Below are 24,621 nucleotides of genomic sequence, written 5' to 3' on the forward strand. Positions count from 1 at the left end.
ATTTCCTATATTCCTCTTGCCCCCACACAAGCATCAGCCATGCTGCTAAATATTCTTTAAGGTCAGCTGGAGACCCTAATCTTAACTGATACCACTTTCTTCTATCGTTAAATCTGATCTGTGTCTATACAGCTGCTTTACAAAGGAAATTCTGGAACACAGACCTTAGTAAACTTAGGACTTCTCAAATATATGAGTTAATCTCATTTGAAACGCCATGTTTCCAGGCCCAGAATACCTTTACGTAAGTTCTCATCTCTACTGTTTTTTTAAATTTTTTTTAATGTTTATTTATTTTTGAGAGACAGCATGTGAGCAGGGGAAGGGCAGAGAGAGAAGGAGACACTGAAGCAGGCTCCAGGCTCTGAGCTGTCAGCACAGAGCCCAACATTGGGCTCGAACCCATGAATCACGAGATCATGATCTGAGCTGAAGTCCAGATGTTCAACCAACTGAACCACCCGGGCGCCCTGCATCTCTATTTTTAATATGTTGCCAAGTAGTCTCCAATAACAACAGAATCTACAGCTTAAAATCATCCTCCTGAAAAGATAATGAGTCTTCTAGACACCAGCTACTCTCAGTAGCTGTACCAGCAACTCTCAGTCATTCAGTCTAACGTAAGAAAAATGAATGCTGGGGTGCCTGGGTGGCTCAGTTGATTAAGTATCCAACTTCAGCTCAGGTCATGATCTCACTGCTCATGAGTTCAAGCCCCACCTCGGGCTCTGTGCTGACAGCATGGAGCCTGCTTCAGATTCTGTCTCCCTCTCTCTGCCCCTCCCCTGTTTGCACTCTGTCTCTCTCTCAAAAATAAATAAACATTAAGAAAAATTAAAAAAAAAAAAGAAAAATGAATGCTGATCATCACAAACCATATATCATACAAAATTGTCTTTACTGGGCTGCTGGATTCACACATGACTTTCCCAGAGGGGAGAAAAACACCCTCTATTTATGTTTTGCCTAGAGTAACTAAAAATCAACTTATATGTGCTAAACCACATTTTAACTTTAAAAAGTAGAGGCGGTATGGAAATATAACAGAGCCAATTATTCGTTAAATAAGACTTGACTGAATATCAAACATTTGCCGGGCATTATGGCAGTCACTGGGGATTTAGAATTGAAAGCTTGCTCCCTGCCCTCATGACAGTTCACTAGAGGACGTGGCGAAAGGAAACTAAACATTACAAACAATCAGCAAATCAGAGCCACAATGAGATGCTGCTTCACACCCACATGGAGGGCTATGATAAAAAAGACAGACACCTACAACAACATGGATGGACCCTGAAAACATAATGTTAAGTGAAAACAGCCAGTTGCAAAAAAACCCACATGTTGCATGATTCTATTTACATGAAATTCCAAAATAGAAAGTAGATTAGTGGTTTCCAGGGAATGAAAGGAGAGTGGGACAGGGGTGCAGGATTTCCTTCTGGGGTGTGAAAATGTTATAAAATTGGATAGTGGTGAGGACTGCACAATTCTGTGAATATCCTAAAAACTACTGAACTATACATGTTAAATGGGTGAATTACGTGAATTACATCTCAATAAAGCTGTTCAAAAAAATACACATGGAAATCAATAGTCCTCATAGATGAAAACGACCAGTTAAAAGTCAATGACTTCGTTTACAAGAATAAATTTGAGATCTCTACACACAAAAAAAAAACCCTTAAATGTTAGGAAAGTATGAACAAAAACACGTGGAAAGAAAACGTGATCTTAGATGAGAAGAGCTGACTTTGTAAAGTAATTTATAAATTTAACGTGATCCCAAAAAGAAAAGCCAGTGTGTTTTTCTGAAATCAAGACATGTGGATTCTCAAATTCATATGGAAAAACGAACAAGGAGGAGGGCCAGGAAAACTCTGGAAAGGAAGAGCAATGGGGAAGAACTTTCATATCTTTCAGATATTAGCTAAAAGACAATAGACACCCCAATAATGGACAACAGGCCAACCAGTCAAAAAGTATAGTCTGGAAACACATCCATGCCTAAAGGAATTTAATACATGATAAAGTAGACCTTATTATACTGTGGGGAAAGTATAAGCTTTTTAATAAATGGTGTTGGGACAGTTGAGTATTGAAAAAATATACACTTGGCTCCAAACCTCAGAATAGACCCTAATATAAACACCAAATGACCCAAGATGTAAGTGGAAAAGATGAAATGACAAAAGTGCCAGAAAGAACTTTAAAACCTGAAATGGGAAGTATCTAACTCTGACTCAAAACACAGAAGCCGTAAACAAAAAGATAAACTCGATTACATAAAATTAAACAGACTTTCGAAGGGCAAACACCACCACCATAAGGGAATCAAAACATACACAGCCAACCAGGAAAAAAGTATTTGCAACTCAGATCACAGACAATATATAAAGAGCTCTAAGAAATAAAGAAGACCAACAACACAGTAGGAAAATGTATAAAGTTCAAAACACAAAAAAATATATATAAAATGACAATTAAGCAAATGAAAAGATCCTCAAGCTCACTTATAAAAGAACTATAAATTAAAACTACATCAAAATACCGTTTCTTACCTATCAGCAAAATCCAAAAATTTGACAACAGATCCTATAGGTAAAACTCTAGGGAAACAGGCATGTTCTTACATTGCCTGTGTGAGTGAAATATAGTACAAATCCTGGCAGAAGGAATTTGTCAGTATCTTTAAAAAAAATTACAGATGTACTCACCCTCTGACCATACAGTCCCATTTATAGGACTATATCCCATAGATACACCTGCATGAGGATGAAATGACATGGATATAAAGTTATCAATTACAGATGGTTTATAAATAGCAGAGAAATGGATACAAGCCAAGATTATGTTAATGTTCCATAAGTCATAGTATGTCAACAAAATGGAGTACTTTGTGACCATAAACAAGACTGAAGATAATCTCTATGTACTAATAGGGAAGAGAGCTCTAGAATACATTAAGAAAAAAAGGTTAAGATGCAGAATATACAAGGTAGGTTACCTTTACTATACACAAACAAAGGAGAATAAGAGGACACTTACACACACACACTTAATTTGAATCTACAAAATGAAAGACTTAAAGAGTTAAATGCCAAGACACTAACAAAAATGGTTATCTATGAGGAAACAGAGCAAGACTTCATTGCGCGTATCTTTCTATATGCACAGTCCCCTCTCCCCCATCCATGATTTCGCTTCCCCTGGTTTTAGTTACCCGAGGTCAACTGCGGTGGAGAAGCAGATAATCTTCCTTCTGACGTATGGTCAGAAGGTCAATAATAGCTTACCGCTTATGTAGCAGTGCCTACGTCATTCACTTCACTTCGTCTCATCATGCAGGCACTTTATCACCTCCCATCACCACAAGAAGGGTGAGTGTGGTACAATAAGATATTTTGAGAAAGAGACCACACTCACACAGCTTTTATTATAATATATTCTCATAACTGTTCTATTTTATTATTGGTTACTATTGCTACTCTTTTACAATGCCTAATTTATAAAGCAAACTTTATGGTAGGAATGTTATGTATAGGAAAAAACACAGCATCTATAGGGTTCAGCACTATTCATGGTTTCAGGCATCCACTGGGGGCCTTGGAACTTATCACCTGCAGATCAGGGGAGTCTACTGTAGTTAAAATTTAATTATCTTAACTTTCAAACAAAAAGAAATGTAGAGAAAATAAATTCCTATATAACTGTCATCCAGATTTAATACCTTCATAGTTTTGACCTTTCGGTCACGCAAAATGCATTACTTATCCCAAAAAAGCTAAATTTAAAAATTTCTTCCATTTTTTTAATGTTTATTTTTGAGAGAGAAAGAGCATGAGCGGGAGAGGGGCAGAGAGACAGAGGGACAGAGGATCTGAAGTGGGTTCTGCGCTGACAGCAGCGAGCCCAATGTGGGGCTCAAACTCACAAATCACAAGATAATGACCTGGACTGAAGACGGATGTTCAACCGACTGAGCCACCCAGGCATCCCCCAAAATTTCTTTAACTGAAAAGAAACTGAAAGAAATGAACCTAATACATATGTCAAACTGGTGACACAATCACCGTGAGGAAGGCTTTATTTTTAAGTACTTTTAGAACACGGTTTTTAAATACACATACTTAGTTGGATGCATTCTTCTAAGGATGACAAAAATTACAAAGATGTGTTAAGCTTTCCTTTGTAGCTTTCGTATTTGTAATAATATACGTATTGGTATTTCAAAACTTTATAATTATATTTATAGGTTAAACAAGAAATAGATTTGGGGGGGGGGCACCTGGCTGGCTCAGTTGGTGGAGTAGGTGACTCTTCATCTTGAGGTCATGAGTTCAAGCCCCACGTTGGGTGCAGAGATGGCATAAATAAAAAAATAAACTTAAAAGAAGAAAGAACCCATAACCAGTAAAGAAATCGAATTTGTAATAAAAAATCTCCCACAAAACAAGAGTCCAGGGCTGGATGGCTTTCCAGGGGAATTCTACCAAACATTTAAAGAAGAGTTAACACCTATTCATTTGAAGCTGTTCCAAAAAATAGAAATGGAAGGAAAACTTCCAAATTATTCTATGAGGTCAGCATGACCTTGATTCCAAAACCAGACAAAGACCCCAGTAAAAAGGAGAACTACAGACAAATTTCCCTGATGAACATGGATGCAAACAGTCTCAGCAAGATACTAGTCAACCAGATCCAACAACACATTAAAAATATTATTCACCACGATCAAGTAGGATTTATACATGGGAAGCAGGGCTGGTCAAATATCCACAAATCAATCAATGTGATATCTCATATTAATAAAACAAAGAATAAGAACCACATGATCCTCTCAATAAATGAAGAGAAAGCATTTGACAAAATACAACATCCTTTCTTGATAAAAACCCTCTGTTAGTAGGGATGGAAAAATCATACCTCAAGATCATAAAAGCCATATAGGAAAGACCCACTGCTAATATCCTCAATGGGGAAAAGCTGAGAGCTTTCCCCCTAAGGTCAGGAACACAACAGGGATGGCCACTCTTGTCACTGTTATTCAACTTAGTATTGGAAGTCCTAGCCTCAGCAATCAGACAACACAAAGGAATAAAAGGCATCCAAATCAGCAAGGAGGAATTCAAACTTTCACTCTTCACAGAAGACATGATACTCTACAAGGAAATCCCAAAAGATTTCCCTACAACCAAAAAACTGCTAGAATTAATCCACGAATTCAGCAAAGCCACAGGATATAAAATCAATGCACAGAAATCAGTTGCATTTCTATACACCAATAATGAAGCAGCAGAAATAGAAATCAAGGAATTGATCCCATTTACAATTGCACCAAAAATCATAAAATACCTAAACAAAGAGGTAAAAAATCTATACACTGAAAACTATAGAAAACTCACGGAAGAAATTGAAGACACACAAAAAAATGGATAAACATTCCATGCTCATGAATTGGAAGAACAAATATTGTTAAAATGTCAATCCTACACAAAGCAATCTACATATTCAATGCAATCCCTATCAAAATAACACCAGCATTCTTCACAGAGCTAGAACAAACAAGCATAAAATTTGTATGGAACCAGAAAAGACCCCAAACAGCCAAAGTAATCCTGAAAAAGAAAACCAAAGCTGGGAGCATCACAACTCCAATTTCAAGACATATTACAAAGCTGTAATCATCAAAACAGTATGGTACTGGCACAAAAACAGACACACTGATCAATGGAACAAAACAGAGAATCCAGAAATGGACCCACAAACATACGGCCAACTCAACTTTGACAAAGAATACCAATGGAATAAAGGAAATGGTGTTGAGAAAGAATACCAATGGAATAAAGCAAATGGTGTTGAGAAAACTGGACAGCGACATGGCAGAAGAATGAACCTGAACCACTTTCTTACAGCATACACAAAAATAAACTCAAAATGGATGAAAGGCCTAAACATAAGACAGGAAGCTATCAAAATCCTAGAGGACAAAGCAGGCAAAAAACTCTTTGACCTTGGCCACAGCAACTTCTTACTCAACGTGTTTCTGGAGGCTAGGGAAACAAAAGCAAAAGTGAACTATTGGGACTTGATCAAGTTAAAAAGCTTCTGCACGGTGAAGGAAACAATCAACGAAACTAAAAGGCAACTGACAGAACAGGAGAAGATACTTGCAAATGACATATCAGATAAAGGGTTAGTATCCAAAATCTATAAAGAACTTATCAAACTCCACACCCAAAAAACAAATAATCCAGTAAAGAAACGGGCGAAGACATCCAAAGAAGCCAGCCAAATGGCTAACAGACACATGAAAAAATGCTCAACATCATTCATCGTCAGGGAAATACAAATCAAAACCACAATGAGATACCACCTTACACCTGTCAGAATGGCTAACATTAACAACTCAGGCAATGACAGATACTGGTGAGGATGCGGAGAAAGAGGATCTCTTTTGCATTGTTGGTGGGAATGCAAGCTGGTGCGGCCACTCTGGAAGACAGTATGGAGGTTCCTCAAAAAATTAAAAATAGAACTACCCTACAACCCAGCAATTGCACTACTAGGTATTTATCCAAAGGATACAGGTGTGCTGTTCCAAAGGGGCACATTCACCTGAATGTTTACAGCAATGCTATTGACAATAGCCAAAGTATGGAAAGAGCCCAAATGTCCATCAACAGATGATTGGATAAAGAAGATATGGTATATATATATACAATGGAGTACAGTATTACTTCACAATCAAAAAGAATGAAATCTTGCCATTTGCAACAACAGGGATGGAACTAGAGTGTATTATCCTAAGTGAAATTAGTCAGAGAAAGACAAATATCATATGACTTCACTCATATGTGGAATTTAAGATACAAAGCAGATGAACATAAGGGAAGGGAAGCAAAAATAACATAAAAACAGGGAGGGGGACAATACATAAGATACTCTTAAATATAGAGAATGAACTAAGGGTTGTTGGAGGGGGTTATCAGTGGGGGGGAGATGGGCTAAATGGGCAAGGGGCATTAAGGAGGACACTTGTTGGGGTGAGCATTGGGTGTCATACGTAGGGGATGAATCACTGGATTCTACTGAAATCATTATTGCACTATATGCTAACTAACTTGGATGTAAATTTTAGAAAGAGAAAGAAAGAAAGAAAGAAAGAAAGAGAAAGAAAGAGAGAGAAAGAAAAGAAAGAACTGAGGAAACTGAGTGAAACCACAGAGAAATGAACACTAAACTAGTCAATTGGAACTCTAACTTTTTAACAATATGTATTTTCTAGTTCCGTCCACTGGAATTGCCTAGCAACAAGTCACCTCTGTAGCAATAACCACCCCTAACGCACAGACTGTGGTCTCTAATACCATTGTTTGAGACCACTGAAAAGTCCAAGATGAGCCTTGGGCATTTTGTGCCATCTAGTAAGAAAACTTTATGAAGGTCCTGTCAAAAGGTCACAGCAGCTAGCGAAGGGGTCCTCACTGCCTGAAGATGTAACAAAAAGATTAATGACTAAAACACCAAACCGATTAAAAGAAAAAAACAAACTCATGCCTATAAAATGATTTTAAAAAGACAGAAAAAAACCTCATTTCTCACTATTTGAAAAGACTATTATACAACTCCTTACTTTGAAAATTAATGATTAAGGATGGAGTATTAGCAAAGATCCTGCCTTTCGCATTAGAAGAATTTTTTCCGGATAACCAGACAGCCCCCAAAGATGAGAGAAAACCCAGTACAAGAAATGAATTAGAAAAGCATCATTTCACAAAACTTAATGAACATAAGATGACAGGCAAGACTTATCATTTGGTGCTAAAACTGTTCGGCAAATGGTCTATATACCAAAGTTACACCACACAGATCGCTTTTGGTGTCAAGGGGGGGAAGAGAACTGGACAGTGAAGGGTTTGGGGCTGCCCCAACCCTAATCCAGGGGGTCAATCTCAGCTTCTCTACGAGTAGGCAAGTGGAAGGTAAATGAAGTGCACAGAATCACCTCTGGGGTATTCTAGCAAACTGGTGAACTTGATGAACCCATGGAACCTTTAGATTCAGCAAATCCAGGGGATGGAGAAGCAGGTGCAGCAATGCCCTAAAGAAGCGAGCCCGCAGATGGAAAAGGTGAGAACTTCTACAGGAAACTGTCCATTTTTTCAGAGAGAGACTGTGCCAGGCTGAGAGACTAAAAGAAAGTTAAATCAGACATGGTGCGTGGTCCCCAATTAGATACTGACTTCAACAAACTGTCTTCAAAGGACATTTGGGGGCCCATTAAGGAAATGTGAATATGGACAAGGAATGAAATGAAATGAATTTCACTGAAATACAAGACTGGAAACTGTTCACTGAAAAAAGCAGATTACGAGACAGTAATATATCATCTTGGTTTTTCTAAAAAAAAAAAAAAAAAGTGCTCGTACGTTTATATGCACAGAGACCTGCGATGTATAACAGTGGTAATCTCTAGAGAGAAGAAAAGAGAAAGTGTGTGCATGTCTGTGTTGCTTGCCTGTATTTTCTAACTTTTTATAACGCACAGGTAGTGTTTCTAATAACAACACATCTTTTCAAAGACATTAAACAGGCTTTAAATCTTACAATGCTAATCCACGAAAAACCATCTAAGAAATGATGTATCATCTTTCCAAAATATGCTGTCTGTCCATCTCTAGCATGCAGGATTCTTGGAATGACTTGCGAACACTCTTTGATTTTGGATTTCAATGCTAAAACGATTCTCTGACAAATCAAAGGTTTCTTCCCCAGACTCACACTGTAGGCAGTCTTTAAAGGGGTGCCAAATGCCTCCTCGAGCACACTTGACCCTCTCTTCCCCTGGGAGAAGACGTTACCGGCAGGGTTCAATAACTCTCCAGGAGCAAAGGGAGCCTAGCAGGACTTAACACAGCACTCAAGTCCCAGGGAAGAAACGTTGGGCCGGATATACCTGTTGGCAGGTATATACACCCTTGAACAATAAAGACACGCTCACACCCATTTACAAATCCACTTCTCAGGATGACTTTTCTCTTCAACTCTCACTCTCAATTTTAGAAGATATATTGTATGCCCTGAAAGGGTGACTTCTTCAGGTTTCTATAGTGTAGAAAAATCTATATGAACAAAACTGTGCTGTACAATCATCCATTGATTTAGCAAGTGTTAGGAAGTGTCTGCAACGTGCATGAAGGCAACTTGAGTAGAGAACAGACACAACCACAGACGTGTTCTTATCTTCACAGAGCCTCCAGTCTAATGGGGAAGGCAGGCGGAAGTAGGTAGGTAAAGACTGTAAGTGCTGTGAAGGAAAAGAACGGGGCGCCTAGAGATCAGAAGAGGGGCATCTAATTCACACCAGAGGAAGTGACATTTCGGTTATGACTACAGAGTGAATAGCAGTCAGCCAGGCAAGAGGCAGAAGACGATTCTAGGCAGAGAGACTGGAAGTAAGGTGCTGAAGCAGGAAACAGCTGGGAACAGTCACAGACCTGGAAGAGGCTCAGACAGGGCAAAGAAGGGAAGCCTGGCATAAAATAAGATTGGACAAATCAGCAGGGACCGTGTTGTAGCCATGATATTCAGATTTTGGATTTTATCTGAAGTGTGATGGAAACAGCTGGACATCTGAAGTGGGAGAGGGGATCAGATCTAACTCACACTTCCTATCACCATGGACGTTGGCTGGAGGCTCAAGAATGGACATGGGGGATAGACAGGTCAGGAAGACAGTCCAGGTGAGACACAACGGTGGGTTAGACTAGGCTAGAAGATTCCCAACTGCAGCCTGAGGGCCAATCCGGCCGAAGCCTGCTTTTGTAAATAAAGTGTTACTGGAACCCAGTGCCATCCACTCATTTACGCATTGTCTACAGCTGCTTTCACCACAGCTGCAGAGCCGAGCAGCTGTGACAGAGACCATTCGGCCTGTAAATCCTAAAATACAGTTGACCCTTGAACAACACAGCTTTGAACCACACAAGTTCAATTATGTGAGAGGTTTTTTTTACAATAGAGCCCCCAAAATGTATTTTCTCTTATGATTTTCTTAATAATATTTTCCCTTCTCTAGCTTAATCTATTGTAAGAATACACTATATAACACACATACAAAAAAAAGGGGGTTAATCAACTCTTTATGTTATCAGTAAGGCTTCCAGTCTATTAGTACAGTTCTTGGAGAGTCAAAATTTATACGTGGATTTTTGACTGTGTGTTGACACCCCTAACCCCACATTGTTCAAGGGTCAACCGTACCTACTGTCTGACCCTTTCCAGAATGAGTCTGCTGACCACTGGGCCAGGGGACATCAGTATAGAAAGAAATGGATAGGTTCACCATATACAAGTGGTCCTTCGTTATTCGCAGATTCCGTATTTGCGAATTCACCAACTCACTAAAATTTATTTGTAATCCCAAAATCAGTGCTCAGAGTGTGCTTTCACAGTAACTTCCGGACATGCCTTGACACACTGTGTTCCCAGCTGAGGTCAAATGAGGCCATGCTCTGCCTTTTAGTTTCCGCTCTTATACTATATGCAAGTATACTCTCCACTGTCTATTTAGTACCGTGTGGTTTGCATTTTTTGTGGATTTCGCTGGGGATTTAAAAATGATCCCCAAGCACAGTGCTGAAGGACAATCTAGTGTTTTTCAATGCAAAAAGGCTGCGATGTGCCTTACAGAGAAAGTACATGTGCTGGTAAGCTTCATTCAAGCATGAGCTAATAGTGCTGTAGCCTTTGAGTTCAATGTTAATGAATTAACACTATACATTAAAGAAGACGTCTTTAAACAGAAGCACACGTAGACAAGGTTATGTATCGATCGGCTGATAAAAATATGACTAGAGACTTGCAGGCAGCTAACCTAGGAGCAGTGCTTCAGGATTTGCTAATTCATGTTTGTGGCAGCTTTACAGAGCATAACTCTGGCGAGAAACAAGAATGGCTATATTTGGGAGGCAAAATCAATAAAATTTGGTGATAGATTAAATGTGAAGCAAAATGAAGTCAAGAATGACTCTCGGCTTTCTGACGTCAATTACTAGGTAGAAGATGATGCCATTCACGGAAACAAGGAATTCTGGAAAAGGCACATATTTCAGAGGGTTGGCCAAAATTTTTTTCTTTGTACGTGTTCAGTGTGATGCCTGTGGGACATTCAAACAGAGATGTCGGGTCGATTGTTGGCTCTGGGGCTCTGGAACTCAAAAATGTAAATCTAGGTAGAGATACAAGTTTGGGAGTTACTGATATGTATAGATTGTACCCAAAGCCCTTGGAAATGATACATCCCCTGAGAAGAGAGGAGCTCCTCCTTCCTGAAGGGGTGGGTAAACCTAAGCCTTTATCTAGGTGGTTGGATTTGTTTGATACAAAAATACTTCGGGAAGGAACATAATCTGGCGGCACATATCTAGAACCCGAGAAATGTTCACACCCCTTGATTTAGTAATTCTACTTCGGAGAACCTCTCCTGAAATTCAGACACACCGTAACGCTACACTGAATAAACACTGAGGAACATCTCGCGATCGTAAAACCAGAAATAACCTTAACGTTTGGGGAATGTTACACTGACAAAACTATTGATTATTTTGCTCTGTGATTTTATCCACAGATCCTAAGCTTAGAAATTTCAGCTCCTCCAGAGGTTTAATAAATAGCCACTTCTATTTCTTTTAGGCTTAAAACCAAAACCAAAACCAAAACCAAAACCACTGGATTAGTTACCTTTATCTACTAAAATGCACACTGCTTCAGGGTAGGGCTGTTCATCTGTTTTGTTCACTGAAGTACACCCGGCACCTAGAACAGTACCTGGCATGTTGAAAGCGCTCGACAGATTTTTGTTGAATTTAACATCTTAATCACGTAGAATTTATGTTGGTATAATGGTGCGAGGTGAGGATGTCCATTGAGATTTTTCAAATTGCTATCAGATGGCCCCACTCCCATTTGTTCAATCGGGTTTCCTTTCCCCCACTGCTTTGTGGCACCTCCTTCATCATCTATTAAGTGCTCAGACAACAGGGCCTTCAAGCTGGCTCATGTATTCTGCCCCACTGATGGGCCTGTCAGATTTCGTGCCAAATCTGACGTTTTACGGTTTGTTTTAACACATGGTGGAGCTCACCCCTTTGCTACGCTCCCCTTTCGGGCCTGACTGTTCCATGCCCACTACCTCATCTCTCAAGAACAACAGAAATCAGTTTCTCAAATTTGGAAACATTTATGTAGATTTTGATTGAAACAAACAACAACTGCATTTGGAGGGGAAAAAAAAAAAACCAAAGAAGAACGTATTTCCAAATTTTACTCTCCATCTAGGAAGGGGCTGGGAGGACTTTTCCACCTTGGGGTGCGAGCTCTACATCCAGGCTGCCTGGGGTCAGCCTCAGCTCTGCCGCTTTGGAGCTGCGGAACCTTCCTGTGCTTCTGTCTAACACAACGGTAGCAGAACCCACCTTGCAGCCTTGCTACAAGGATTCAATGAATTAATACGTGTGAAACCTTAGAACAGAACCGGCAACGGCTAGGGCTTGTTAGGGATTAGCTGTTATCATCTTCCCATAGCAGTTTTTTCTTAGAGGCCTCAGTAAGATTGTTCTCAGATATTTTATCTGTTTTGCTGCTCAAAGAGGGTTCATGTCTTGGCTGCCCTTTACTATAATCCAGCGTCTCTGCCAGCCACCAGACTAAGTGCTAGATCACCATGTCAACGTGATCCTGAAGAAGCGGCAAGTGGGACAGCAGGGCCTCGGGAGTGTGCATGTGACGTTAATGCTCTAGGACCATCAGCCCCCACCGGGATTGCCGCTTCTCCAAGGGTCCTAATCATGTATCTCCTTGTCACATATGGCACAGACCCCTCACCTGTGAGAAGCAAGGTGGCCTTCTGGTCAAGACAAGGGCACGCTCTGGTACCAGGTGGGGCTCAGGCCCGAGCACTAACCAGTTACTGCTTGAGACCTGAGACACATTAGTTAACATCTCTAAGCCTCAATGGCCTCTTGTGCAAAGGCAGAAGATCACAGAGCTTTTCATGTTAATGACAATATATTATTATTGCAAGAATGCTACCTGTCCAGTCTACTCTAGGACCCCAGGGCCAACCTGCATGAATTACAGACTGCCTGGCTCTGGAAGAACCAGAGAAAGGGAGGATGGGGCCTTGGCACTCCCGCAGCCAGAGGCAGGAAGGCCAGGGGCTGGATTTCAGGAAGTTTTGGCCACACAAGGGCAGTAGGACTAAAAATAATGCTCATGTCAGGTCTCTGACTCTCCCTCCTCCAAGGGAAGTTGTAATCAAAACAACTACCACCTCCTTTTAAAGGTTTACTGATTTTTCATTCTGAATACATTCATTCTAAAACAGGGGTTCTCAATCAGAAATGCAAATTCTCCAGCCCCACCCCAGACCTACTGAAACAGAAACTCTGAGGGTGGGGCCCACCCATGTGTTTTAACGAGCCCTCCAGGTGACTGGCAAAGTCCGAGAACCACTTCTCGGGACAGTTTCCTGCACAAATGGACCCAAAGGGAGGTTCCACGTGCCCCTCCACCTGGACCCTCACGCCTGCGAGCGTATCAATGCGAACACACAGCTAAGACACACAAAGTAGAGAACAAACAGGTCGGTAAAGGAGCCCGGCTGTGGGCAGACGAGTGGGAAGTAATAAGTAGGTGGAAGCAGAGAGGTGACGTAACATCAAGGAAGGAGAGCCATGGAGAGGCTGTGCCCGTCAAGGGCTCCAACAGGCGAAACAGAAAAGCCATACGATTTACTGGGCTCTCTGTCAAGTTTCGTTGTGGGAGGAACATACTGGTTATCGAGCTGCCATAGCAAAGCAACAGGAAGTGGGTCAGTTTCATCACGTGTGCTTAATGGAGCAACCACAGTAGAAGATCAAGGCTGAAGAGGAAAAGAAAGGAAAGCTGAGTATCCAGTGAAGCAATCAACAGCCATGACTTGTATAAACAGGAAACGTTTCAAGTTGCCTTTCTTGCCCCAAGTTTTACAGCAAGAAGTCCCCGTATCACCACTGCCCTTAGGATGGGGATGTCCCCCAGGTCAAGGGGTGCGCCACCTCACGGGCTGCGCACTGTCCTCTCCCGACCGCGACCTAGGTCCCTGGGGCCCAGGGAATTCCTGCCCCAAAGGCCTCTCGCCCACTTCCAGGCCTTCCCCAGGGCCCATGGGTACAAGTTCTGGTCATGTCAGTGAGAAAAAAATGACTCTAAACTGTACCTGGGAAATCAGAATTAAAGAAAAGAAAAGCAAAGCTGCTTAATGACTGGAAGATACTCTGAGGTTCTCTGAAACTCAGCTCAGTTGTACTGGTTTCTCTGTGATTTTTCTGTTTTTGTTAGTGAGTAGCTTATGGTGACAGGCTGCAAACCTTCTCAGAGAAATCGAGCAACAACTTCCTAACAGAAGACTCTGAACGCTGGAGCTGAGGGCACGGGGCCTTGCTTTCCTCGGGAACAGGGAAAATCCTGCCTGCGTACAAGCTCAGTGAGACACTGTGGGCCACAGGGGACCCAGGAGAGGCACAGCTCAGCAGCTCCCTTCCGGGTGGGTCTGGGGGGAAAGGCCAGGGCTCTAACAGCCTTGTCCCCCACCACCCCCGGCCCCCGGTAGGCCAGGGCCTCTGACAGCCTTATCCCTTCTGGGTAGGCCGGGGGGAAAGGCCAGGGGCTCCCACAGCCTTGTGGGAACCATTACCCCCGGAGCTCCATTTGCTAGTGCAGCCCAGCAAAGCCCCGCTTGGTGTCCCGAGCCTTCTGTGCACACTGCCCTGGGAGACAAGAACCCCGGCTCTGCCTCCCCTCTTCTCTCTAGGCGACATCAGGGCAGCCTCTTCACCTCTCTGGACCTCGGTTTCCTCCTGTGTCAAAGGTCGATACTAATGTGTGAAGATCCCACTGGGTTTCTACTGTGACCAATAAGATACTGAAATAGGCCGATCTCCACGTGGAATGTGAGAGAGCCTAGAAAGAGAAGAGATTCTTGGGAAAAACAGAATAAATATCATGGTGTTGCCAACCCCTGCAAGCTTTCCTGATCCCAGGATGCTGCCATAAGGTGTGGGGAGGAAAGTGAAAAAGAACAAATATGTACTGAACCCTCGGGTCAGGCACGCTGCACATTTTCCTCCGTGACCCCAACAAGGGCCCCGGGTCCGTCTGCACGGTGCTCATACCTTCCACTGCAGCACATGGCTTCCCAGCAAGGCTCACCCTCTGGTGGTCTCATTCCACTATGATACTCAGGCCAGGGAAAATTACCTTGTTCAAGTATCATTCTGATTAGATAGGTCCCCTTCTCCATACCATAAAATGTCTCTTGAATTAGAACCCCCTTTAAACCTTTCAACAACTGATCCCAAACACTTCCCGTTCTCATCTACTGGCTTATTTTGTGCTTACCACTCCAGCCAAGCAAAAATTACTTTGCAAATGAATTCCATTATGCTCTCTGCTTATTCACCTTGTTATGCTGGCACGGGAGTTTTGACTGCTCCTGTAGCCTCTTGGCGTAGGAATACCTCACTTATCCGACATCCTCGGGAATAAGCTGATCCACGAAACTCATCTACCTAAATTCATTTCCCATCGTCCAGAAAGTTAACCCTGTAAGCGGCCTTAAATCCTTTTGGAAGTAAGTCACGGTGTGATTAAACGAGTTTCTTCATTTTCACTATTTTCTAAAGGAAACACTGCTGCACTGCATGAGAGAGAACCTCCCAGTCGCGGCTAACGGAACATAACGAATATCGATTAATCTCTCCCTGATGGTGCGGGTCATACTTAATGAGTAACAGTAACCATACTGTGCTGGGGCTGCAAATGTAAGCGGTTCAGGGGATAAAGCTGAACTCGTGCACGCGTGTGCTCTCGCTCTGCCTGTAACGAGTTCCCCTGGAACTTACTTTCCGGCAGAAGTTGCTATCAGCCTGGATTCTGGTGAGTAGCTGCAGTCACACAGAACTCAGGAGGGTGTAACTTGCAGCCTTTCTGCACAATTTCAGGAACTTACATGCTGGTTTTTGTCAGAGCTCTATAAATTCTTCATTAGAGGGGGAAAAAAAAAGAATATACTTCAACAATCAGCAAACCAGAGTTTTCCAAATCTCCTGACCATATGACTTTTAAGAGGACTGCAGGAGGGGCGCCTGGGTGGCGCAGTCGGTTAATTGTCCGACTTCAGCCAGGTCACGATCTCGCGGTCCGTGAGTTCGAGCCCCGCGTCAGGCTCTGGGCTGATGGCTTGGAGCCTGGAGCCTGTTTCCGATTCTCTGTCTCCCTCTCTCTCTCTGCCCTTCCCCCGTTCATGCTCTGTCTCTCTCTGTCCCAAAAATAAATAAAAAACGTTGAAAAAAAAAATTAAAAAAAAAAAAAGAGGACTGCAGGCACAGGTACCATTGAAATTTGCTTCTTTAAAAAAAAATTTTTTTTTAATGTTTGTTTATTTTTGAGAGATACACAGAGTGCGTGTGGGGGAGGGCCAGAGAGAGGGAGACACAGGCTCCGAAGCAGGCTCCACGCTCTGAACCGTCAGCACAGACCCCAACGCAGGGCTTGAACTCATGAACTGTGAGATCATGAGCTGAGCTGAAGCAGGACGCTTAATGCACTGAGGCACCCAGGCGACCTGAAATTTGCTTCTTTAATACTTTATGAAACTAGAAGTTCTACGTAGAACTGGCATGATAAACTCTTGGAAAAATCATTTTATATTGTGAATAAGAACTCTGTAGGTTGAATCAGTGAGGTAATACTGATGCGGAGGAAAATGGTAAAAATACAGAAACAAACCTTCCTTTGTCAGGATGCAATCTATAACTGCATGAACCAAAAGTGCTTTTCTTCCCAATGTTACAGCAGCTTCCGCAGCGATCTTTTCCTGAGCATAGGTACCACCAACTGAAGGAAAACGCCCTTGTTCGCTCACATATTAGACTGTATTCTTTTTGTGACAGTAAAGGTTTTATAAACTCTACAGCATTAGCACATGCAAGAGTCCATCAATCTTCATTCTGCTTAAACACAGTGGCATTTAATTAATCAGAACCTACTAGAGCAAAAGAAGTTAGGCAAGAATTGCCAAAACAGACCACTTTCAAAACACTACAAATCTCTTCAGTGCCATGTGTAGAAATAAGTGACTGTAAAAACCACAAAATTATTTTCCAGTTTTCAAGGTTTGCTTTTTTTTTTTTTTTTTTTTTTTTGTATTGGCAACTATTTTACTGGCTTACTTTCTAATGGGAGAGTCACTCATCAGAAAGTCCCAAGTTGAATGGCCTTGTCCATCAGAATCTTTGGCCTTTTCTGTTGGCTTTAGACCAAAGACAGGGAGGAATACCAGCTGACTTGTAGCCGCTCTCACAAATGCCTTGCTTACTTGTCACAGAGAACCCAGAAAAACAGGTATGGCTTTAGCTGACTCAGAATCTGTAGAGAATTTGACAAACTGTCCTTTCTAAACCTGGAGGAACTGATATTACACTGAATCATCAAGATTCTTCTGTGTAGTCTCTTCTTTCAAGAGCAGTTCAACTTCAGACACTCATGTCCTCTGCATTCTGTTGGTCGGATGTGTAGGAGATAAATAAGATTCTGAAGAGCTGGAAGTAGAGGGTGAATGAATTCAAAGGGATCCAGCAGACGCCGAGTCAAGCGGAAGGTGGCGCTGTTGGGGGAGGGATGACTACGCGTGCCACAGAAGGAACTCGAAGACTCGGGACTGAGGTGAAGCGAGCTGTTAGTTACCAATCCAGCGCTGGTGTATGTTAGTTATTACTTAGATATATTAAAGGAAGAGTCAATTCAACAGATATTTATGAAGTGCCTACGAGGTTTCACGGACTGCACAGCTACTGTGGGGGGTGCAAAGATGAATCAGATTTGGTTCCTGCCCTCTAGGGGTTCCCGGTGATGCAAGAAGCCTGAAGTCATTTTTCTTATGTACACTGTACTAATGAGACCATTATTAAAGAACTGCATTCAGTTTCGACCACCACCATTTTTTTTTTTTTTTTTTAATGTGGAGAAACTAGAGAGAGTTCAGAGGAGGGAGGGGACACAGAACAGGCTCTGTGGGGAAAGAGCTGAACAGACCCAGTTATTATCTTCAAATATATGAAAGGTTTTAGAGAAAGGAACTGAGTAAAAGAAAACAGGTTTGAACGATGGCAGCAGAGAACTGGTGGGCCCAGGAATTTTTTGGCAATCCAGTTACTAGAATCCTGGAATTGGTCACTGAGGGGGGTTCCTAGTGTGGCTCTTCCCTGGGCGGGGTGTTGGGAGATTGAGGTTGTTTTGATGAACTGACGATTTCAAGTCATGGACACTGACGTTCCTGAAGGCAGGAGGGATGAACTACATTTCTCCTGAGGTCCTCTCCTGCCCTGGGTTCTATGCTCCTGAGTGGCAGAGCCGGGTTTTCTTCTCCCACAGTTCCCTGAGGGATCTATATCCCCACCAATAAGTACCACAACACAAGATCTCATCCAGGCAGCCAGGCCAGAAATTAATTCTCCAAAAGCCACGGCCGATGCAGGGGTCCGCTTGGTCCACTCACAGCACAACCCGTAGCCTTAAAGAACAAAAAGTCTCCGAGGGGCGGGTGTGCAAATTAGAAACATATTTGCATTTACAAGGATACAAAATATAAGAAAAGAGGAAGCAATGGTAACTAGAGATGGTGATTTCTAAGGAAATTTGTAACAGGGATTTCCTACATTCAGAAATACTTGTTTGATCCAAATTAAACACCTTTCAAGAGAAAAATGGGGAAACGAGGCCTTCCCTATACAGCTTAAGAAACACTCGCACGTTAAGAATTAAAAACTGGCGCGCACACGCGTCCCCCAAAAAGCATTCCACCTTGAGTCAGGCCACGGTCCGGTGAGCCCACGTGTACTTTTTGACTTTCGCTTCCCATACCTCCTGGACTCCTCGAGGAAAGAGCCCCTACGTAAATGCTTGTTAAGTGAATTCATTAAAGATGTGCCCTGCCTGCAGAGCCAGGGTGACAGTGCCCAGCTCGTGGGGCTGTTAGGACAGTGAGTTAATGTGAGTGGGGGGTGCAGCACATTCTAAGTGGCACATAAGTCACACTTCCCGCTGTGAACTTCAGGCACCTTGGTTTCTTTTAGAAGAAAAATAAAGACCTCCCTATACCCCAGCTTTTCAGTTTTCTTCCCCCCTGCTCACTCCCCCCCCCCCCCCCCCACACACAGAGTATCATCAAATTAGACGGAACTATTGAGAGTTCAGGCCTTTCACGTTCACACTCTATCTATCGGTGGTTATACAAAGTCGGCTGGCGTTATTCTGAATCCCGTCTCTGACAGCAACCTCAAGTGCTTGAATTGTCATCACAAGACTACCAGAAAGCCCTGGCAAATTACACGTTCAGAGAACAATAAAAAAAATGGTCACATATCATACCCTCTTGATCATCTCTACTTTGTTCCTTAGAAACCTCAAAGGTGGTTCCCTGAGGTTGGTCTCTACGGGGGGAAGGAAGAGAAATGAGGAAACATAAGAAAATTAAATATGAAGACAGGAGCAGCTGTAACGTGCATAAAGCACCAAGTTTTCTCCTGTAGGAAAAGTGTGTCAAACGCACGATGAGCCAGACGCCCCTCTTGAGGCTGGTGAGCCGACTGGCTGCACCCTTTCCCCGCCTGCCCCCTGGGTTAGGAAGGGATCCTGGTTAGGGCTGAAGGTTATCTTTCATGCTTTGGGATACTTTCCCACAGGCACAGCTGCAGCCCCTGAAACTCTGCTCTAACGGTTTGTTTCCTCATTTTTAAAGTGGCATAGAATGTGCGAAATTCTCTACCTGAAGCTGGCAGAAACTCAGTGGGAATAGAAATCTAGAAAGGTCACACAGGGGGTCAGAAAGGCTCTTTCTTGCGTGGCCGTGGGGGGTTTATTGTCGCTGGTGCCCAAACTGGAAGAGGAAAAGCAGGAGATTAATAATTGAAATGTTGCTATTATTGGTTTTCCAAACTATTTGTGGGTTATTCCTTCCCTGGAGTCATCATGCCTGTAAGCAGTGCAAAAACACAGAAAATTTAAAAAAATTAAAAAAAAAAAAGAGGGATTTAACACGCACAGAGAAAATGCCTACAGCCAGGCGCTTTACATATACTCCTTGCTAATGGAGTCCTCGTACAATCCAATGAGGCTTCAAACAGAACAAAACAAAACAAAACAAAGCTCAGAGAAGTTCAGTAACATGTCCAAAGTCGTACAGCCAGATTCAAACCCAGGTTTCTCAGATCTAAGCACTGTGCCACACTGCCTGGAATTGAGGATAAAATTAATGACCCTTGCTTCACTACTCAAATGTGGTACAAATGAAAACAATATTTATACTTACTCATTTTAAAAATATAAAACACAAACACAGGAAAAGATATTTTAGAACGTGTGTCATCAAATTCTTTTAATGGAAGATGATTCAGAATCCATTTCTTGGTAGGCATTTTGGTAGGTGTCTTTAGACCCATCTGATGAGAGATTTCAGTACGACAGTTCTGGGAAGTCTGACTGTGTAAGCCAACACTAATTGACGTGACACATCTCAGGTACGGTGGGACATAATTAACTTGGAATGTAGGGTCCCCTAGTTCAGAACCCCTGGCAATACAGACCTATGTGGTTGGCCTTTGCACTACATATTGAAAAAAAGCCTTGCTAAGCAAGTGGATGGAGTAAACACAATCGCAAGGCAAATGTTTAACTTTCTAAAGAAAATAAACCTTTTTAAAGAAGTTTACCTTAACCAGTACCAAGTTACTGAAAATTAATGCGCTATTTAAAACCTAACCTTAAAAGCAGGAAGTGGAAGCCTGGTAACACCTGGCTACCCATTAATTCGGATTATCACACATACCCAAAGACGGCATTTCTCTCTCAAGAGCTGGCACTTCAGAATGCCCCACGGTTGCATTCAGGCCTTGACCCAGTATCCCCGCCTGGGGCAAGTGCACCCCATTTCAACAAACGAGGGCACTCCTGAATCCCAGCAGAAATACCTCACCTGTCACTGTACTTCTCCTTAGAAGAACCCCATGTTCGTTTTTTTAGTAGCTCGAAAACAATTAGAAATCGCTCTTCTGGGTGACTTCCCCAGGAAAAGCCCTACTCCTTCAGGATAGACACAGGGAGTCCGTGCACTGTGACCGGGATATGGTAAAAACCAGGCTCACTGAATGCAGCGGATGTCGCCAAGGAGGGGAAAAGGAGGTCACTGGAGTCTTAGAAGCACTCATCACACGAAATGAATGTAGGTTCCAGCAATACAATCCTTTATAGAGGTCACCTGTCTGTTTCAGAACGTGACCAACAGTCTCCTTCAAGAAAGACCCAGGCCTGAGCGTGTGAGGCTGGACTGGTTGAGAAGGGGAGAGGAGAAAGAACAGAAAAAGGATAGAGATGCACAGAAACTCCAGCAGAATCAAAGGGTACAAAGTGTAGGAACAAGGCAAGACTGAGTGAAACCCAGGGCTGAAAGAGGTGACCAGGTAGGTCACCTGCCACAGGGAATGAAGCTTGCAAATAAAAACAGCGAGCTCCTGAGACCTTTGAGATCCAAGATCGTTCTTAACCCTTAACACCTTACCCACCCACAATTCTTTATCTGGTGTCATGCACTAAAAGAATAACTTAAAAAACACTGGAGTCAGAACCACAGGGCCACGTCTTAGCCCCGGGGGTATGGCCTACATTCCATATGGATTTGGAACGGAAAGGAACAGGAGGAGAACAGCACAGTTCCCAAGCCGGCTTTCTACAAAGTTGACAAAATACATCCCAACCCACATACCCAGCCCCTCCTAAAAGGGAAAGCAGCCGTTTACTATAGTTCTGAATTCACTGCCAAGTTCCTTCTCTAATGCTCACCCGGAGTGTCCAGCAGAGGGAGTCTCAAGGAGGTACTTAATAAAGAGAAAATTGTTTCATTTTAACACTCCATAGACAGTGGGAGCATTGACTGTAGCCCCCTCCCATAGACACAGACGAACAATGAAGGCCCGACATGGGCTCTCCTAGCATGTTCACAGAGCCACTGGCTCGTTCTATTCTGCGTGGTGGAGTGATCAGAAATTTCGTTTTGTTTTGTCGAATGGTTAAATGGACCTTGTGTTCTTCAGAATCAAAGAGGAAAGCCCCTGGAATAACATCTCTCTGTTGCCTTCTAAACAGCCCCTTTGTTTCTAAGAGAGTCTGAAAAAAAATATTTACAGTCCATAGGTTATTTACAGCCTCATTATCCAGGGCCTGACTGGTAACTTTATTCCATCCAGAAACCAAATTCATTTGGAGCCCTGGAACTAATAACAGATTTTCTTTTCAGATAAGTTTTTTTTTTTTTTTTTAATCTGCCTCTTGTAACAGAGATAAAACTATTAATGCGTTCCCTGTCTCACTCGCCAGCACTGTTCCCGGGATTTATAGAAGGATTAAAACCTCCTCTCCCCGCCCCTCCTCTCTGCTCCACACAAACCCTTTCCCCTCTCATTTGCTATTTCATCCACAGAATATCTGAACAAAACCGAAAGAAAGCCAGATGGACTGACGCTAAAAGTATGTAAAGGCTGCTATTTCAATGATTTCATGAGAAAAACATTTTCACGATGAAATGACTGAAAAAAATCGGGCACCCTTTGGTTTAAAATTCCTCCTACTACAAGCACACAAAAACACACCGAAGTGTAAAAACTTAGTTGATTCTGGTTTGATTTCTGGCTGGAAGCTGACAAGAACCGACTGGAGAGAAGCGAAACGGAGAGGGAGGGCAAGGGGAGTGGAGAGCTTTTTGCCCTCCGTGCTTTTCTTTCTTCCTAAAGACAGTCAAATCGGGAAAATGACCCCATGCCAGGTGAAGGTGCACCACGCAGGTTGAGCCAGACCCACCGAGGGAACCGTCTCGGCCGCCTCCCCCCCGAGGCCCCCCCCCCACCCCGACTTGAAAAGCTCAACTACATTTTCCCTTCCACACGCTAATGCGGGGAGATTTTAGCCAATTTCATTGTTCTGCCTGGGTCTGAAATGGACTTTTCATCCGTACCCCCGTCTCATCACCTAGCCCCATACATACATTCCCATCCGACAGCCCCCCCAAAATCAGAGGCTCGCGAAGAATAAAGGAGTGTGGGGAGGGAGTGGAGAGCAGCGGAAAGGGGAGCCGTGGGGACAGAGTGGGAAGATCACCCTAAAGGTAATTTTCCGGGGGGGGGGGGGGCGGTGCGCAGGGGAGGGGGGAGGATGAAAGCTAAACCGCATCACCTTTATTTACCCCAAATAAATGAAAAGCACAGTCACGGGTCCGTCTTTTCCCAGGCGCCCCCTCCCAATTTCTTTTCTTCGGGCAGGAGCCCACCCTCGCACCCCCCCCCCCTCCACCCCCCGCCTCTTTCTCCACCCTGGAAATAAGATCCTGTTAAATTCCGGATCCCGGTCGTGCCGTGGGCAGGGGAGGGGGAGGCGGGGAGGGGTCGGGAGCCGGTTAAAGCCCCGGGGGGGTGGGGCGCCGGAGGCCGGGCGCCCGGGGGGCTGCGGGCCGGGGGTGGGAGGGGGGGGGCGGCCCGGCGAGGGGCCGCGGGCAGAACAAAGCTGCGGGGGCCGCGGCGGCCGGGCGGCGCTGGGCGAGCGGGGTCGGCGGGCCGGGCGCCCCTTACCTTCGTACACGGGGGCCATCGGGGCCGGGGTGTCCGCGGTTCATGGCAACGGAGAAGGGAACGCGGCGCGCGAGCTCGGCCCCCCCAGCCTCAGTCGGAATCTGCCATCTTGAGCCTGTGTCTCCGCTCTCGGCGCAGCCGGGGCCGCCAGCGCCCGCATCACCGCCTCACTTGGCCGGCGCCGGGGGAGGGGGCCGGGCGCCGCCGCCGCCGCCGCCGCCGAGGCCGGGCCCCTGCGCGGGGCTCCGGGGCGGCCGGGGCGGGCGGGCGCAGCGGCCGAGGCCGAGGGGCCGGGCGGCCGCGGCCCCCGAGCGGGTCCGCGGTGGGGCGGGAGCCGGGGCGGGCAGCGCGCGGCCAGTGCCCGGCCGGAGCTCAGCTCAGCATGGCTGTGTGTGGGGGCTTCGGCAAAAGTTGCACGGGAGGCGGAGGAGGGGCGGGCGGAGCCGGGAGGAGGGGCGGGGGCGGGGGCCGGGGGGGGCGGGGGCGGCGGGCCGAGCGCGAGCGAGCGAGCGAGCCGCGGAGCGCGGAGTCCGCGCGCAATCGAGCGCCGATGGCACGGATGCGAGGCGGGGAAGGCCGAGCGGAGGGCAGGAGCGGCGGGCCGGGGCGGGCGCGGGCGCTGGGGGCGGGGTGGGGCGGAGCGGGGGGGGTGGGGGAGGCTCGGGGCCGCCGCGGGGCTCGCGGGCAAGGTGCGCGCAGTTGCGTTCCGCCCGGCCGGGGACAGCCGGTCCGCAGGGGTGGCAGCCAGAAGTTTGTGTGCGCGCGCGAGCGGGGCGGGAGGGCAGAGACGGGAAGGGGGCACCGCCGGCGGAGAGGCTCGCCCGCCTGGCCCGGAGCTAGGTGTGCAATGAATGAAGGGAGGGGTGGGCGCTCGCCCGCCTCCCAGGAGGGTGAGTGGGGGGAG

General features: G+C 44.7%; 1 protein-coding gene across 1 annotated transcript in view; it reads right to left on the minus strand.

Moving 5' to 3' along the window:
- Positions 1-23,917, minus strand: part of HIPK2 (homeodomain interacting protein kinase 2) — a 184,083-nt gene extending 160,166 nt beyond the window's left edge. The window contains exon 1 of the mRNA XM_042926327.1: positions 23,718-23,917. Within this exon, the coding sequence (XP_042782261.1) occupies positions 23,718-23,736 (19 nt within the window). The 5' untranslated portion in view covers positions 23,737-23,917. The remainder of the gene's footprint in view (positions 1-23,717) is intronic.
- Between the last annotated feature and the right edge of the window lie 704 nt (positions 23,918-24,621).

The sequence above is a fragment of the Panthera leo genome, chromosome A2 (assembly GCF_018350215.1).
Source record: "Panthera leo isolate Ple1 chromosome A2, P.leo_Ple1_pat1.1, whole genome shotgun sequence".
In the NCBI taxonomy this organism is placed as follows: Eukaryota; Metazoa; Chordata; class Mammalia; order Carnivora; family Felidae; genus Panthera; species Panthera leo.